The sequence below is a fragment of the Aquarana catesbeiana genome, linkage group LG04 (assembly GCF_042186555.1).
Source record: "Aquarana catesbeiana isolate 2022-GZ linkage group LG04, ASM4218655v1, whole genome shotgun sequence".
Taxonomy (NCBI): domain Eukaryota; kingdom Metazoa; phylum Chordata; class Amphibia; order Anura; family Ranidae; genus Aquarana; species Aquarana catesbeiana.
This window is the reverse complement of record NC_133327.1, coordinates 590,500,481-590,519,656: the sequence shown is the minus strand read 5'-3', so window position 1 is coordinate 590,519,656 and position 19,176 is coordinate 590,500,481. Positions and strand designations below refer to the sequence as shown.

The 19,176-nt window shown below is 42.6% G+C and overlaps 1 protein-coding gene across 4 annotated transcripts in view; it reads left to right on the top strand.

Annotated features, from left to right (window-relative positions):
* The window catches only part of MGME1 (mitochondrial genome maintenance exonuclease 1), a 33,370-nt gene that overhangs the window by 12,281 nt on the left and 1,913 nt on the right, over positions 1 to 19,176 (top strand). For 3 of the 4 annotated variants that reach the window (XM_073628156.1, XM_073628159.1, XM_073628158.1), the window contains exon 5: positions 686 to 9,677. In XM_073628156.1, the coding sequence (XP_073484257.1) occupies positions 686 to 832 (147 nt within the window). In that variant the 3' untranslated portion in view covers positions 833 to 9,677. Of the gene's footprint in view, positions 1 to 685; positions 9,678 to 19,176 lie in introns of those variants that run through there. The other variant, XM_073628157.1, reaches the window with a different exon arrangement.

The window sequence follows — 19,176 nt, the reverse complement described above, 5'->3', positions numbered from 1 at the left end:
CAAGGCAGCAGGTGCTATTGGCTCTTTCTGCTGTCAGTCAGATTCCGTGACGGGGTGGAGTCAAGCCACTCTGTTTGTGTCTATGGATGCAGGCAGCACAGTTTGGGATTGAGCCTGCAGGTGTGCCACCATAGGACACTACTTCCTATGGTGGCACGCCAAGAAGAGGAGAAGCCAGGAGTGCTAGCGGGGGACCCCAGAAGAGGGAGATCTGGGGCACTCTGTGCAATTCTATAGCACAGAACAGGTAAGTATAACACGTTTGTTATTTAAAAAAGCGCCATTTCTATTAAGGGTCATGCCGTGACTGGCGGCTACCGCGCGTATGTGATGTCACACAACTCTGGCCAGTCACAGAGCCGAAGTTTGCAGCCCCGGAAGGAAGAGGGGCGAAGATGGAAGCTCCCTGCTTATGGGGACAACGGTGACAGCGCAGGCTCCTGTGTCAGGTAAGTGACACATAATGGGCTACTATGCGATGCATAGTAGCCCATTATGCTTTACCTTTGCAGGGAAATAAAGAGGAAGTAAAACCCACCAGGGTTTACTTCCTCTTTAAAATGTGACCTCTCATCTGTATTACTATTCTACCAGCATAAACTAAATAAAATCCAATAAACAAATATAATTTAGTATATGTATTTTATATAAATTGAGGTTCTAAATGAACCGTTTTGTCTTTCAGGTTGATTGTGGTTTGGTAGTGGTGGCCTATAAAGATGGATCCCCTGCACACGCACATTTTATGGACCCTGAACTCTGCCAGTATTACTGGGACAAGTGGCTGTTACGTCTCGAAGAATATAAGGAGAAAAAGGAGGAAAAACAATAGCAATGACTGATGTTCTCTGTGCTGGACACATGGTATTACAGTGACTTTTAGCTACATAACAGGTGTAATTTAGAGAGTTGTGGCTCATTCATAAATGTCCTACCATCATCTGATGCTTTTAAAGCCCAACTTTAGGAATGTAAAAATAGAAAAAAGCTGTTGAGCCCTACACTGCATTGGTTAAATGCTCAGTATGTGTAGGGGTCCACAGTGCAGGTTCTATCTTTTACCTTATACCCTACTCCGGTGCTCTCTTCCTCTGCCCATAGCTCTGATCTGTGGGCAGAGCCTCTGTCATTTCATACAATACAGGGCTAATAACCCTGGCTTGTACGTTGAGGAGGTTGGCATGCAAACAGATCCAATCACAGCTTATAGAGCAGGCTGCAAGGGACTGATCACAGCACTGGAGGGACCCTGCTTTTTTCTTAATTCCTTGAGTTGGACTTTAAGGAGATTGAGAAGAACATATAAGGGCTAGAGGCCAGGTGAAAATTCAGATGAGAAAACAACTTATCGCTTAAAGAGGAACGTCACCCTTATCTTAAAAATTACAAAAATGGCACCTTTACAAATGTTTAGTACTGGCAATCTACAAACAGATCTGTTTATACCTTATTTATTGGCGTAAAACACGCACCCTAATTTTAAGAGGGAAGCTTCAGGAAAACAAAAACTTTCCATGGCCCCTTTTACATTCCAAAGCCCCCCTGCACATTACACAGACCCCTTTACATTACGTAGCCCCCCTATACATTACACAGCCTCCTCCCCCAGCACAGTACACAGCTCCTTTACATTGCACAGCCCCCTTGCACTCCCAGGAGACCCCCCAGTCTCCTGGGACAGCACTACCAGCATAGTCTAAAGTTTAAACAAAAAATCACTGCCAGTCCCTGCTCATAGATTCTTCCTACACTGTGTCACTGTCATAAAACAAAGCCTGCAAATACCTCATTAGCTGCATTCTTGTCACCTGGTCACATGATCACTCTCCTCTGATGTTTCACCTGACTGCTCTCCTCCAATTTAAAGCTACACTCGAAGGAGGAGGAGAGCGGCCAGAAAGAATGGGGAGAATTCGGTATTTGCGGGCTTCGGTTTACTATTACACTGACACAGTGTTCAAAGGATCTATGTGAAGGGACTGGCAGTGATTTTTTTTTATCTTTAGAGTATGCTGGAGGGCTGTCCCAGGGCCAGGAGAGGCGGCCGACATGACACCCCCGTCCCCCTGTTGGTAAAAAAAAAGGAGATATTGGCGTATAACACGCAGGCACGGTTTTTCCTCTGTTTTCAGGGAGAAAAAAGTGCGTGTTATACGCCGATAAATATGGTAATTGCTTTCTTTTTATACTTTGCATACCTTATTTTTCTTTTCCTCTCCATTCTACTCACGTTGGCCATATACACTAATGGCAGATGAATCCAGCTCCCTTTACGCCCTGGAACTCTGGGTCTGCCTCCTGGAGCATGTGACGGTGCAAATCCTCTGAAAGGGAAAAAATGCTTTTCTTCCAAGATCTCTGGAGATTTTGATATTTACAGATGAAATTTCTTAGAAAGGCACTGGTGCGATAGCCTTCCAGGGCTACATCACCAGTACCTCACTCTTCCAGGAAGTGGAAAAACAGTAATTGTTAAATTATTAAAAGCAAAAAATGTTTGTTTAATAATGATTTCATATATGCATACAGAGCCAGCTGACCTCAGCTGGCTCTCTTAAACATTAGCTTAAATATTTATATTAAAACCCCTTAGTGCCAACCGTACGCAGATATGCAACCTCGGCTTTCAGGGGTTATACTGGGATGATGCCTGCAGCTTCAAGCATCACCCCGGTACCAATTTTTAGAGCGTGTGGTCGGCTCTTTAGGGATAACAACCAATGCCGCTAAAAGCCGCTCGGTTGTTATCCCACAGGAGCGGGGGGGGCGTCCCCTTCCGCCGTTGTTCCCAGGCCTCCCGTCCCACCGGGAGACCCGATCCGCGATACATTGCTTCCGCCAGTTAGAGAGACTGAATCAAAGCAAATCAAATTGCGATTGAAAGACCGCTGCGCAAATACCGTGTGACAGAAACTATTGCAACAATCGCCATTTTAGTCTCTAGGGTCTGTGCTAAAAATATATATATAATGTTTGGGAGTTCTAAGTAATTTTCTAGCAAAAAATACGGATTTTAACTTGCAAGCAACAAATGTCAGAAATAGGCTTAAGCATGAAAGGGCTAATTTCCTGCTAAAAAAAAAAAAAAAGTAAAGGTCTTTACTTTTAAAAAAAAACCTGATTGACCTGTGTGGATAGATACAGTGCCTTGCAAAAGTATTCGCCCCCTTGGCTTTTTACCTATTTTGTTACATTACAGCCTTTAGTTCAATGTTTGTTTAATTTGAATTATATGTGATGGATCAGAACACAATAGTCTAAGTTGGTGAAGTAAAATTAGAAAAATATATACATAAAACAATTTTTCAGAAATAAAAAAATGATAATTGGATATGCATATGTATTCACCCCCATTGGCATGAAGCCCATAAAAAGCTCTGGTGCAACCAATTACCTTCAGAAGTCACATAATTAGTGAAATGATGTCCACCTGTGTGCAATCTAAGTGTCACATGATCTGTCATTACATATACACAGCCTTTTGAATGGCAAGAGGCATCACTAACCAAACACTGCCATGAAGACCACGGAACTCTCCAAACAAGTAAGGGACAATGTTAAGTACAATCGGGGTTAGGTTATAAAAAAAAATATCCAAATCTTTGATGTTCCCTAGGAGCACCATCAAATCTATCATAACCAATTGGAAAGAACATGGCACAACAGAGATGGCCGCACACCAAAACTCACGGACCGGGCAAGGAGGGCATTAATTAGAGAGGCAGCACAGAGACCTAAGGTAACCCTGGAGGAGCTGCAGAGTTCCACAGCAGAGACTGGAGTATATACTCCAGTCTCTGCTGTGCATAGGACGACAATAAGCCGTACGCTCCATAGAGTTGGGCTTTATGGCAGAGTGGCCAGAAGAAAGCCATTAGTTTCAACAAAAAACAAAATGGCACGTTTTGAGTTTGCGGAAAGGCATGTGGGAGACTCACAAAATGTATGGAGGAAGGTGCTCTGGTCTGATGAGACTAAAATTTAACTTTTTGGCCATCAAAGAAAACGCTATGGCGCAAACCCAACACTTCACATTACTTAAAGAACACCATCCCCACAGTGAAACATGGTGGTGGCAGCATCATGCTGTTGGGATGTTTTTCAGCAGTCGGGACTGGGAAACTGGTCAGAGTTGAGGGAAAGATGGATGGTGCTAAATACAGGGATATTCTTGTAAAAACCTGTACCACTCTGTGATTTGAGGCTAGGACGGAGGTTTACCTTCTAGCAGGACAATGACCCCAAACACACTGCTAAAGCAACACTTGAGTGGTTTAAGGGAGAACATGTAAATGTGTTGGAATGGCCTAGTCAAAGCCCAGACCTCAATCCAATAGAAAATCTGTGGTCACACTTAAAGATTGCTGTTCACAGACGCAAACCATTCAATTTGAAGGAGCTGGAGCAGTTTTGCAAGGAGGAATGGGCAAAATTCCCAGTGGTAAGATGTGGCAAGCCCATAGATATTTATCCAAAGCGACTTGGAGTTGTTATAGCCGCAAAAGGTGGCTCTACAAAGTATTGACTTTAGGGGGGTGAATAGTTATGCACATTGATTTTTTCTGTTATTTTGTCCTATTTGTTGTTTGCTTCACAATAAAAAAAAAACATCTTTAAAAGTTGTGGGCATGTTCTGTAAATTAAATGATGCAAATCCTCAAACAATCCATGTTAATTTCAGGTTGTGAGGCAACAAAACACGAAAAATGCCAAGGGGGGTGAATACTTTTGCAAGGCACTGTATATCGGACATGCCATTGTTGACTGGTTCCTAACATTGCAACTTCCAGAGGGGTCTGATCCTGGCTTCACTACCTAGGGAGTTACTAACTTGCAACAAGCATGCAACCAGTGAACTTCTGATTTACATGTTTACTCCTGGTCAGTAAGTAGTGAAGCCTGGATCAGAATGACATTCTTGGAGCCCGCCGTGATAAACGGTGAAAGGAATTCTACACCTTGACAACCACCCTGGTTTATGCAGGCAGGCCACTGGGACCCTCGGATCCATGAAAGACCAAATGAGACACGGGGAAACAGGCTTGAGTGTGTTCATAAGATCTCTGACTCTCTATTGAATACAAAAGTAGCTTATATACCAGTAAAAATATGTGTCTAAAGCCTCGTACACACGATCGGATTTACGGCAGGGAATTGTGTGATGACAGACTGTGATCCGACCAATAGTACGCTCCTTCAGACAATTGCTGTCCAACTTTTCATCAACAAATGTTGGATGGCAGGCTAGTAAATTTTTGTCGGACAACGGTCTTGTCAGATTTTCGTATTGTGTGTACACAAGTTTGGACTCACACAAAAGTCCAAAGTACAAACACGCATGCTCGGAATCATTGCTCACCAAACTCGACATTAGCAGAAGGTGCCCAAAGGGTGGCACTCAAGAGCTGAAATTCCACATAGTACGTCACTACGTTCATGTTTGTTGGCCGACAATTGTGTGCCGCTAGTATGCAAGATAAGTTCCTGGCACACGCCCTTCGGACAAAAGTCTGATGCTCTGTTGGCCAACAATCCGATCGTGTGTACGAGGCTTTAGGGTTTTTACAAACTTACACTCTGGGACCCTCAGATCCATGAGAGACCAAATGAGACACGGGAAACAGGCTTGAGTGTGTTCATAAGATGACTTTATTGAATACAGCAGTAGCTTATATACCAGTAAAAATACACGTCTAAGGGTTTTACAAACTTACACTCAGTACTTTCTTATCAAGAGTTAGGGTGCCGACTAGATAACAAGAAATAGCTGATGACTTGCTGACACAGGATACTACTCCAATATTCGGCTTAACCACAGTATCTCATAGGGTGTGGTTCTATGCAAACTGCTAGTCAAGCTGACTATGGCAAAACTCACACACAAAAAGTTAAATTATAGTTTATGTATAATGGAAGGGAATCTAAAATGGAGTTGTTTATACATTCTCTTACAATCCCCTCTTAAGTCATGAACATGACTTACTTTCTCTCCGCAGTAACATAATTAGCTTTCTTATAGTACATGCGAAGGTAGGCTTTATTAGCAGCAGCAGGGTCAAGGGTTCAGGTAGCTCCAACAATGATACACATTACACGTTTGAAACATGCATACACCTACTGTATGTAGAGGTGTTAGTCTGTGTCTCATTCCCTAAATTAAAACACCAGTCAGGGGAATGTTGGAAAAAGTAACAATGTTGTTTAGATATAAACTTGATATGTTGGTTAAAACAACGGGGGCAGTTCCATTTAGAAAAAGGGTGATATTTAAAGGTACAGCCATAAGGGGAATACGGGCTGTACTAGGATGTAGTTTACTACATATCCAACATTTCTCATACCCTGATTTCTGGGCATAATTATATTTGAATTTCAGTAGCAACATTTTGCCTGTAAAACTATCGGTTTTAACTCCTTCATTATCTGATTGTGTATCACTCTTGTCTCTGGTATGTGTATTATCGATGGTGTTATTGGGTGACCCACATATGCCTTTAAGGGTGCCCAAGTCCTCAGGATGATAAATACAATGAGTTATGATCCATGTAGGTAGGAACACTATCAGATAGATTAGGAGCAGGAGACAAAATGCCTTCCCAGAAGTCTGTGGTGCAGTAAGCGAGGTCATCTTGTTCAGACTCTTTCACCTGCTTCACTCTCTTTTCGAGGATTTATTTCACCTCCTTTATCCTTGGCTTGCTTCTTAGGTGTTTGGTTCACCTTCTTCACACGACTGCGATCACAGTGGTTGGGGGTCCGAACGGGTACTATTGCTTCTTAGTACGATTCAGCTGTTGGACCACCACTATGTCTCCTACCTGGAAAGGGTGTGCAGGTTCCTGTGAAGAGAAAGGAGAGGTGCGAGCAACATTTCTTTCAACTCTGTCCAGAGTTTCAATGAGTTTCCTAATATACTCTCCCTGTATAACTTCTAGGTCCCCTCTTTCTAACAAAAGTGGTTGTCTGGCCCATGGAGTGGGAAATGGACTACCCATAAGGACCTCAAATTGAGAGTATCCTGTTTTCTTAGAGGGGGTCATTCTTATTTTGGCCAAAACTGCTGGTAGGACTTTCTGCCACTCATTATATGTGCCTCCTGTTGCTTTTCTTATTTTATCTTTAGTGGTTCTGTTCATTCTCTCAACAATACCTGAATTCTGCGGGTGGTAATGTATATGAAATTTCCAATCAATTTTAAGTGCTTTCATTAAATCTTGGCACACTTTTGAAATAAAGGCAGGACCATTATCAGAATTTATTTGGAGCGGGCATCCCCATCTAGGGATAATTTCCTGCATGAGAATTTTTACAACTGTGCATCTTCTTTTGTGGTTACAAATGCTTCTGTCCATCTTGAGAACATGTCTACTATCACAAGTACGGTAAATATTCCTGTCTTTTACCTAACTTAGGCATATGGGTGAAGTCAATCTGTAACTGTGTAAAGGTGTGGATGGATATGTAAGGTGTTCATGTTTTGGCTTGTGTGGATTTCTTGGGTTGTTTCGGATGCATGTGATGCATCTGGCAACATATGATTTGACCAAAGAGGGAAGACCGGGGATAAATAAATCATTGTCCAATAATTCACATGTGACCTGCCAGCCTCTGTGCCCTACCCATGCTGCTGAGAAATAAAGGTGCACTAGTTACAGGGATACATGGTCTCCCCTCTCGACAGACAAGTCCAGTATCTGGGCTTTTCTGCACTCCTGCAATACTTCATTGTTTAATATCTGTGTCTGTGGCATATGTCTGAAGATCTGACAAGGTTTGGTCTAACGGGCATTTCAGGTGCAAGTGATAGTATTTGTATGGTAGCTTCTTGTTTAGAAGCTGCTTTCTCAGCTAAGGCATTTCCTTTTGAAACATCATCTTGGTTTGTGGTGTGGGCCTTGCAGTGGAGGATAGCTATAGAGCGAGACAATTTAATCGCTTCCAAAAGGCTGGACACTAATGTTGAATGTGAAATTGGTTTGCCATCTGCTGCTACGTACCCTCTTCTTAACCAGATAATACCAAAATTGTGGCATACACCGAATGCGTATTTAGAATCAGTATAAATGTTCAAATCTTGTCCTTCAAAGACCTGGCATACGCTTGTAAGGGCAATCAATTCTGCAGCCTGTGGTGATTAAAATGGGACTGGGTTTGCTTCGAGCCTTGCATCAGGCGACTGGACTACAGCATATCCTGCATGATATGTGTTGTCATTTGGTCTAGAACAAGAACCATCAACAAAAACATTTTGTGCCCCAGGGATTGCAGTGGAAGACATATCTGCATGTGATGTGTCCTGGTGGATTATTTCAATGCACTCATGTTGAGGAACTACCTCATCCTCTTCTTTTAGACCTAGTAACACATTAAGACCCCTTTCACACTGGGGTGGTTTGCAGGCGTTATTGCGCTAAAAATAGCGCATGCAAACCGCCCCTAAACAGCCTCCGCTGTGCTTTCACACTGAAGCGGTGCGCTGGCAGGAGAAGAAAAAATCTCCTGTAAGCCGCATCTTTGGAGCGGTGTATTCACCGCTCCTGCCCATTTAAATCAATGGGACAGTGCGGCTATATCGTGGTAATACCGCGGCTATAGCCACGCTATACGAGGGGTTTTAACCCTAACCATACCGCGGTAAACCAGCGCTAAAAATAGCGCTGTTTTACCGCCGAAGCCCCCTACCGCCCCAGTGTGAAAGGGGCCTTAGGATCGGGGCTGGGTGAAGCATATTTTATTTCGAGACCACAGTATCTCATAGGGTGTGATTCTATGCAAACTGCTAGTCAAGCTGGCTATGGCAAAACTCACACACAAAAAGTTCAGTTATAGTTTATGTAAAATGGAAGGGAATCTAAAATGGAGTTGTTTGTACATTATCTTATGACATGAGTCATAAGAGGGCCAATGAAAGCTGCAGAACTGGAGCAGTTCCTCTTTAACCTGGCCTTTTTCCTCACTCAATATAGTGAAAAACAGACCAGCTTGGACAATAACCAGGTTCTGATATTGTAACCTAAGTGAGATGGCATTTCTCTCCCAGGAGCCCTTGTACTGTACATATGCCGTTCTGTTCCATGGATTTCAGTGTAGAGCAAGTCTTAACCACTTGCCGACCAGCTTACGCCGATATACATCGGCAAGGTGGCACAGGTACGCGACAAAACGTGCCCGTACGTCACTGCGTCATGTGCGGCGGGAGTGTGCCCACAGATCCCGCAGACTTTATGTCTGCTGGTGGGCCACCAGCAGACATATGAAATTCATCATTAGCAGATAATGAAATTCATCATTATCTCCATCTTGGGGGAAGGGATCACTACTATGCATAGTTTCAGTCCACCCTGCTAAATTTGACACCCAAAGATTTATAAATTCATAATCAGTACCACAAACCCTAGCATAATCCTTACAAATTTCCCCAGGGTTAGGGGGAGGCGGAGCCTGTTTACCATGTTCTTGACCCATATTACATTGAACGAGAGGCTGTCTTACCTTACAGCTTCTTCCACACAACAAATTACCGTATTTATCGGCATATAACACGCACTTTTTTCCCCTGAAAATCGTGGGTGCGTGTTATAGGCCGATCCCCGCCAATTTTGTGTGATCGGAGCGATCGCGCCGATTGCCGCCGACATACACAGCCGTGTGTAAATTCAAATATGGCACCGAGTCCCTGAGCCGAGATACACATACCCGAGTGTCCTCGGCTTTTCTCGGCGCCGCTTACAGTCCCGCCCAGTCCCGCCATTGGACCTGTGTTATGTCCATCATAGGGCGGGACTGTAAGCGGCGCCGAGAAAAGCCGAGGACACTCGGGTATGTGTATCTCGGCTCGGCCGAGTCCCTGCAGTCTCGGCGCCATATTTGAATTTACACATGGCTGTGTATGTCGGCAGGGATCGCGGCGATCACACAAGGCTGCACTGGGGCAAAGCTGCACTGACATGGCTGCAATGGACACTGGGGCAAGGCTGCACTGACAATTCTGCACTGGGGCAAAGCTGCACTGACAAGGCTGCAATAGACACTGGAGCAAGACTGCACTGACACTGACAAGGCTGCAGATGGACACCAATAACGCTGCATTGATGGGCATTTTAATGTAAGTTTTTCTTCCTTAAGCTTTACTCCTAAAAGTTTTTTCCTTAAAATTCCCTCCTAAACTTGGGGTGCGTGTTATACGCCGATAAATACGGGTATCTTGTACTTCTATGTGACAGAATCACAAAGAAAACAGAGGTTTGGGTCACGGCGGTGGTTACCTCATTAACTCTTTTTCTCCTTCCCAAAAGGAGTTACAGTACTGTTTTATCTAATATTAATGAATCCTCTCTCTAGGACTCAGGTCTCCCAAAGACCTTTAAGACGTGGTCCGTCTCCTTTCTATATGAATTTTAAAGGACTAAAGCTTTTTCAGAGCCGAGGCAAGAAAAGTAATTTGTCAAATAAGACAAGTTTACTTACCACGGATGATTGCTTTATCTGGGACGAGACCCCATTTGAAAGGAATTATACACCTTGACGACCACCCTGGTTTATGCAGGCAGACCACTGGGACCCTCAGATCCATGAGAGACCAAATGAGACATGGGAAACAGGCGTGTGTTCATAAGACTTTATTGAATACAGCAGTAGCTTATATACCAGTAAAAATACACGTCTAAGGGTTTTACAAACTTACACTCAGTACTTTCTTATCAAGAGTTAGGCTGCTGACTAGATAACAAGAAATAGCTGATGACTTGTTGACATAGGATGCTACTCCAAGATTCGGCTTAACCACGGTATTTCATAAGGTGTGGTTCTATGCAAACTGCTAGTCAAGCTGACCATGGCAAAACTCACACACACAAAAAGTTAATTTCTACTTTATGTAATATGGAAGGGAATCTAAAATGAAGTCAGTTGTTTATACATTCTCTTATGACATGAGTCATAAGAGGGGCAATGAAAGCTGCAGAGCCTCTGTAAATCCAGGAAGTGAACAGACAGCAGCTTCTGCTGCTCACAGTTAAAATGGCTGTGGCCAGACTTAGTGGAGGGAGATTTCTGCAGCATATTTGGCAAGTACAGTATCACTGTATATATAAAATAATATGCAAAGTGGTTGCAGGGAAGCTTCAGAATGGCAAAGATGTTTTTCATTACAAATTATGTGAGCAGACTGCAGTTCCTTTTTAACCTGGCCTTTTTACACACTCAATATAGTGAAAAACAGACCAGCTTGGACAATAACCAGGTTCTAATATTGTAACCTAAGTGAGATGGCATTTCTCTCCCAGGCGCCCTTGTACTGTACATATGCCGTTCTGTTCCATGGACTTCAGTGTAGAGCAAGTCTTAACCACTTGCCGACTGGCTTACGCCGATATACGTCGGCAAAATGGCACAGGAGTGTGAAAAAACGTGCCCGTACGTCACTGCGTCATGCTCGGCGGGAGCATGCCCACGGGTCCCGCAGACTCTATGTCTGCTGGTGGCCCACAAGCGTGACACGGAGAGGCAGAACGGGGAGATAACTATGTAAACAAGGCATTTCCCTGTTCTGCCTAGCAACATGACAGAGATCTACTGCTCCCAGTGATCAGGAGCAGTGATCTCTGTCATGTTCTAGTGAGCCCATCCACCCTACAGTTAGAACATGCTGAGGGAACACAGTTAACCCCTTGTTCGCCCCTAGTGTTTAACCCCTTCCCTGCCAGTGACATTTATACAGTAATCAGTGCATTTTTATTGCACCGATCGCTGTATAATTGCCAATGGTCCCAAAATAGTGTCAAAAGTGTCTGATCTGTCCGCTGCAATGTCGCAGTCACGATAAAAATCGCAGATCACCACCATTACTAATAAAATAAATAAAAATTAATAATAAAAATGATGCTCCCCTGATGAAGTCACGTGACCGTGACGCCACATGTAGGGATGGAAAGGCACCAGTATTGATGCTGGCAGACGAGCTCTCCGCTAATGGAGTTCTGTGCATTATCCTATGATTGTATGTGAGTACCCTCATTGTTGTTATCAATAAAAGCTATGTTTATTTAAAATATTACACAATCCGGACCCCCTCTCTTTTCTGATATCTCCCTTGCATCCACTGAGAGACAAAGACATTTCTAGATCTACAGTGGCCCAGCACTATGGTAGAAGGAAGAAGTGAATCTTACAAATTTGTATCTACATGCGGTTACCTCATTACCGCAAGGTAAGAGGCCATTGCTACCAGTGTGCACCTTGACGTCCTTTGCACACAGAAGAAAGGACTGTATTGCCGTTTTGCACTAATTTATTTGCACTCTGCACTGAGAGACTGTTTGCTGGTTTTTGCACAGTGCATTTTGCACATTTACACTCATTGTATTTATAGAAAAAATATTCTAGTGTTTTAACATCATTTATTTTGTACTTTGCACTTTGAAATCAGTCACATTACAACCCACTGTGGATATTGTTTACATTATTGATCTATGTTTGTCCATTTATTTATTAATTTGCATGTGCACTGCTACCGTTAGCAGTACACTTTTTATTTTTATTTTTTGCTACAGAAGAATTATTGTTGTGTTTTCACATGATCTATTTTCACTTTGTACTGCTACCTTTAGCAGTATTCTTTCTCTGATTACTTGGTTCTCTTTTAAACAGCGCAGCACCAACCCCCTTTGTTTTGATGCCATAAATCTATCCCCTATTTTGTAGATGCGATAACTTTTGCGCAAACCAATCAATATACGCTTATTGCAATTTTTTTTTTCTTGCCAAAAATATGTAGAAGGATACATATTGGCCTAAACTGTGGAAGAAATGTATTTTTTATATATATATATATATTTGGGGGATATTTATACAAAAGTAAAAAATATTGCTTTTTAAAAAAAAATTTAAACAAAATTTTTTTATAGCACAAAAAATAAAAACCGCAGAGGTGATCAAATACCACCAAAAGAAAGCTCTATTTGTGGGAAAAAAAGGGACGTCAATTTTGTTTGGGTACAACGTCGCACGACTGGCAATTGTCATTTAAAGCGAAGCAGTGCTGTATCGCAAAAAAGGGCTTGGTCAGGAAGGGGGTAAATGCTTCCGGGGCTGAAGTGGTTAAGGTAGACCTAGGAGATGACGCTTTTTCATAGGAGATGGTAAAGTATTGCACAGGCAAGACAGGGAGAGAGAAATGTAGGAAGACATTCATCCAAATTATGACTGGATCTGAATTCTGAGTTTTATAGTATAATGGTGGTGGGAATTGGCAGTTTTTCTATCTAGGCCCAGCTGCAGATTTTAAGTTGAGCTAAATTGTCCATTGGAAAAGGTGAGTGTTTTGCATTTATAGCTGCTTCTGTGAGTTATTGTAAATTGTATTGTTTAGATAATTGCTGTACCAGCTCACATTAGTAGTGGTTCTCTTGCTGTAACAGCTATTTACAAAATATTGATTAGTTCTACTCTGGATATAATAGGTGGTTTACCTGTAAGCAGGAATTATGCAGGTTCATTGGAAAACTAGCATTCATGGATATATGTGCTTAGTGGACTTACCAGTGTTAAAATAGATGGTCTATGGCTCTGCCATAAAGCAACGGCACAGAAAGGCCCTGTCCTGTGCAGCAACTAATGACTGAAAAAGAATACAGGATGTTTTTTCCAGCTTTCAGTGCTGTTGCACTTTGACAATTGCACCCAAACTGATTGATTTTTATCATTAGTTTGAGACAGATGGAGCTTTCTTTTGGTGGTATTTAACCACTGGGTTTATTTTTTTGCTAAAAAAAATGAAAAAATACATTAAAAAAAAAAAGTTTCTGTTATAAAATTTTGTGAATAAGTAATTTTTCTCCTTCACTGATGAGCGCTAATAGGTACCACTCTTTGGGCTGCACTGATGATCAGTGCCCTGATTATTAGTGTAGATATCCCCTGTGTGGATTGCCAGCAAACCCTGTTTACACTGTGATCAAACTAGAATTGGACACAGCTGGTTACATGGTAAAGAGCCGCTTTGATTGGCTCTACCCGAATCTGTGATCAGCTGTGTCCTAAGAACACAGTAATCACAGATCACTGCCGATGCGTGCGGGAAGCGCAATCACGGGAGGACATCCATAGACTCGCTCCCGACAATTTGCGACCATGCTGTAGCCATCTTTGGCTCCTTGACCTAACCACCCAACATGGTGATTACAGCAGCAGTAAAAGTTGTCACACAAAGGACAATTTGGACTATCTCAAAGTCGGAGCAAAATCTTATCTTGTTCATTCAAGTCGGATGGAAGTAGGACCGATGTAGCAGGGCAAAGTAGGATGACAGTCGTGTCGTACCAGTGTGAACCCGGCCTGAAGGACAATAAGTTCCTAGGTTTCTATTCATTTGCATGGTTCCCAAACCAAACAGTGATGTTCACCCTATTTTGGACCTCAAGCACCTCCATGGGTTTCTCTGCGTAAGGTTCGATTCACATCTATGCATGTTGCTTTTGAGCATTTCTGCAGTGCTTTCTGTGTTTTTTTTTTTGAAAAATTTGTTGTTGGGCAGATTAAAAAAAATAAATAAAATAACGCACTACATGCTTTTCTGCAGTTTCTCCATTAAATTCTATTGAACCTAGAACACAAAAAAAATATGCATTTTTCCTTGGAAAAAGTCCCTGATCCTTTCCAAAAAGCACAGAGGCACAAAGATGCATTAATGTGAATGTGTTCCGTAGGAACCCATGTTAAAAATAATGTCCAGCATTTCTGCAAAAAAGCATGTAAAAACGCATTGGTGTGAATGGAGCCTAAGAAAGTTCTGGGTGAGATGGGTGCGATCAGCGGTGGCATCTCTATATCCATCAAAGCCAAGAAATCCTTTGGATGTGAAGGACTCTTACCTACAGTCATGGCCGAAATTGTTGGCACCCCATAAATTTTTTCCAGAAAATCAAGAATTTCTCACAGAAAAGTATTGCAGTACCACATGTTTTGCTATACACGTTTATTCGCTTTGTGTGTATTGGAACAAAACAAAGAAGGGAGGAAAAAAAGCAAATTGGACATAATGTCACACAAAATTCCAAAAATGGGATGGTCAAAATTCTTGGCACCCTTTCAAAATTGTGGATAAATAAGATTGTTTCAAGCATGTGATGCTCCTTTAAATTCACTTGGGGCAAGTAACAGGTGTGGGCAATATAAAAATCACACCTGAAAGCAGATAAAAAGGAGGTTCAGGTAGTCTCTGCATTGTGTGTCACACTAAGCATGGACAAAAGAAAGAGGAGAGGAGAAGTGTTTGAGAACCAAAATTGTGGAAAAATATCAACAATCTCAAGGTTACAAGTCCATCTCCAGAGATCTAGATTTGCCTTTGTCCACAGTGCACAACATTATCAAGAAGTTTGCAACCCATGGCACTGTAGCTAATCTGTCTGGGTGTGGACTGAAGAGAAAAATTGATGAAAGGTTGCAACACAGGATAGTCCGGATGGTGGATAAGCAGCCCCAAACAAGTTCCAAAGAAATTCAAGCTGTCCTGCAGGTTCAGGGAGCATCAGTGTCAGCGTGAATTATCCATCAACATTTAAATGAAACGCTATGGCAGGAGACCCAGGAGGACCCCACTGCTGACACAGACATAAAAAAGCAAGACTACAGTTTGCCAAAATGTACTTGAGTAAGCCAAAATCCTTCTGGGAAAACGTCTTTTGGACAGATGAGACCAAAATAGAGCTTTTTGGTAAAGCACATCATTTTACTGTTTACCGAAAACGGAATGAGGCCTACAAAGAAAAGAACACAGTACCTACAGTGAAATATGGTGGATGTTCAATGATGTTTTGGGGTTGTCTCGCTGCCTTTGGCACTGGGTGCCTTAAATGTGCGTTAGTCATCATGAAATCTGAGGATTACCAAAGGATTTTGGGTCGCACTGTGGAGCCCAGTGTCAGAAAGCTGGGTTTTAGTCCGAGATCTTGGGTCTTCCAGCAGGACAATGACCTCAAACATACGTCAAAAAGCACCCAGAAATGGATGGCAACAAAGCGCTGGAGAGTTCTAAAGTGCCCAGCAATGAGTCCAGATCTAAATCCCATTAAGGGTGCCAAGAATTTTGCCAAGCCCATTTTTGGAGTTTTGTGTGACATTATGTTCAATTTGCTTTTTTCCTCCCTTTTTTGTTTTGTTCCAATACACACAAAGGGAATAAACGTGTATACCAAAACGTGTTACTGCAATACTTTTCTGTGAGAAATACATGATTTTCTGGAAAATTTCTGGGGTGCCAACAATTTCGGCCATGACTGTACAATATTTCCTCCCCACCAGAAGTCCCTCCGTTTTGCAGTGGAGGACTGCCATTTTCAATTTGTGGCTCTGCTGTTTGGTGAACACTTTGGGTGATGTGGACAGGCCAAAGTCCTGGCTCCAGTTCTGATCCTCATACACACAAAGTGTCTCCATCCTGGGCTATCTGGATAATTTGCTCCTACGGGACAAATTGGTTCTTTTGAGCAACATAATATACCTCATTGTCCATACCTCGGAGAAGGTCAGTTGGGTGCTCAATCTCCAGAAGTTCACATTACTCCCGACAGAGATTGGAATACATGGGCCTGATCCTGTATACAGCCCAGGCAAAAGTGGTTCTCCCTCCCAAAATATGCCGTGCCTTGAGGACTCTCTCAGAATACTGAAAATCTTTTGATTTGCCTTCGCATTCAAGTTTTGAGAAAGATAGTTGCCTCGTTTGAGGCAGTCCCCCTTACTCAGTTCCATTCCAGGCCTCTGCAGCAGAATGTCCTAATTGCATCCCAACAGAAATTCAGGCTCTGGACTAGTGGATGTCCCCTCAAGTCCTAGAAATAGGAAAGTCTTTCCTCCCTCTCTCTTGGACAGTGCTGATGACGGACCCCAGCTTGAAGGGTTGGAAGGGGGGAGTTTTTGATCGCCTCTCAGTGTAGGGAACGTGGTCTGCGCAGAAGACAGTATTACACATTAATATTCTGGAACTACGGGCAAGCCGCCTTGCTCTTCTGCATTGGTCAAAGCAGCTACGTGATCATTTGTCAAGAGTTCAGACCGACAACATGACAGATATGGCGTACGTACATCATCAAGAGGAAGTAGCTCTCATCCTGATCTGGGCATAGCAGTGAGCCCTTTATCTAGAAGTATTCAAACATATTTGCAAATGGTGGGGCACTCTGGACTTGGATTTTCTGCCGTCCAGGTTCAATACTAAACTGAACAGGTTCATCACCAGGACCAGAGATCATCAGGTGTTTGCGGTGGATGCTCTGGTGGCTCCTTGGGATCAGTTCACTTTGATGTACGCCTTCCCTCCACTTCAGCTTTTTCCATGTCTACTCTGCAGGATTCAGCCAGGAGTAGTTCTGGTGCTCTTGATTGCCCCAGCTTGGCCCAGTGGAATGTGTTCCGATAATGTGAATATGTCAGGGGACAGACCTTGGACTTTCCAGGCTGTCCGATCTTCCATCCTTTCCTGTCAATGACTTTGCTGGTATGGCTGTTAAAGCCAGAGTCCTGAGAGAATGAATGATCCCTGTTCTCTTAAGAGGTAGAAAGACCACCACATAGAAGATTAACTTCAAGACCTGGAAATCTTACATCACTTGGTGCAAGGCACAAAAATGTAATCCTTGCAGATATTTTATGGGCCATGTTTTGGCCTTTCTTCAGATGAGAGTGGAGATGCGTTTGCCCTTGAGTATTATCAAGGGATAGAATTAAGCTCTAGCGGTCTTTTTCAGAGGCCAATTGGCTCTCATTCCTTGGTGTATGCCTTTGTTCAATGCGTCAAATGCGTTATCCTTCTGGTTCTGGCCTCAGTCAGATGTTGTCCTTACTGTCAGTTTCTATTTAAAGGGGACAGCAGCTGGTTGCTTGGATTCATTCTTCCTGAGGACCCGAGGAAAGGTCTATGATTTCCAAAGCTTATGGTCTGAAAGAAAGGGACCTAAAATCATATAATGATTCCGCGCTACAGCAATACATAAAGTGCAAAAAGTGCCCAGTAAATAAGGTAAATAAACAGTGTGCAAATGGTGCCTAATAAGTTGGGATAATAATATAGTGTAAAGGTGATTAATCCATGAAATGGTATAACAATCCAGGGGCATTAGATTCAATAAGGTGATTGTCTCTTAATTCAGCATTTTTCAATAAATGTCCAAAAAAAAAAAAAGGAAGTTTCTTCAAAATGCGTTTAAATAAGCTACACAGCAGAAAGGCGAGAGATGTACAATCCCATAAATGAGCTCACAGAACCCTCACCTTGATATCTTGAAATATCAGCATAAGGTAGTGTACAGGAATCTATTCCGCTAATCCAACATCCACCACCAGGGGGTCCTCCGTTCCACTTAGTGTTAAACCTGTATGGACACTTCACATCCACGTCCTCACACAGTCTCGTACTCCCAGAGAGGGGGGAGGAGTGGGAAGGGATAGGAGAGATAGAGAACTCCAATAGTGTAGTATGTTTATAGTTAAAATATAGTTTTATTAATAAAATAAGCTGTACTCTTACATCAATATATTAAAAAACAAGCATAAAACAAATCGTATGGCGTTTGGACGCCGTTCTCACATCACTTCCGGTATTATTTAACCTCCGGCCTCAAGCACCTCAAACACCTCAAGCCTTACCCAGAAATTACTTTCAGACATTCCCGATCTCTCCGAGATACTTTGGTGCATAGCCACTATGATACCTCAATTGAAACACCTGTTGAATCAAGAAAAGGTAGTAGGCGCTGTCACAAGTGTCAATTTTGTAGATTTATCTATGCCGCACGAGGAATTATGCTTCCCAATGGTCGCTTTTTCAAACCAAATTTTTCTGTCACATGCCAATCCATTGGTATTGTCTACATCATGGTATGCAAATGCCAAATGTTCTATGTTGGCAAGACCAAGCGTCCCTTCTTCTGTCGAATCAGGGACCATGTGTCCCTGATACAGAAGAAGAGAATGGAAACCCCAATAAGTCGGCATATAGGTCTGTATCATAACTTTAATAGTAGCAAAATGCATTTTTTTTGGTCTTGAGCACATTCCCCCTGGAGATAGAGGCAGGAACTATGACAAGCTATTGTTACAACGAGAGGCTCGTTGGATACACGGCCTATCGGCTTTAAAACATCCTGGCCTTAACAATGCCTTTAGTTTTCAATCCTT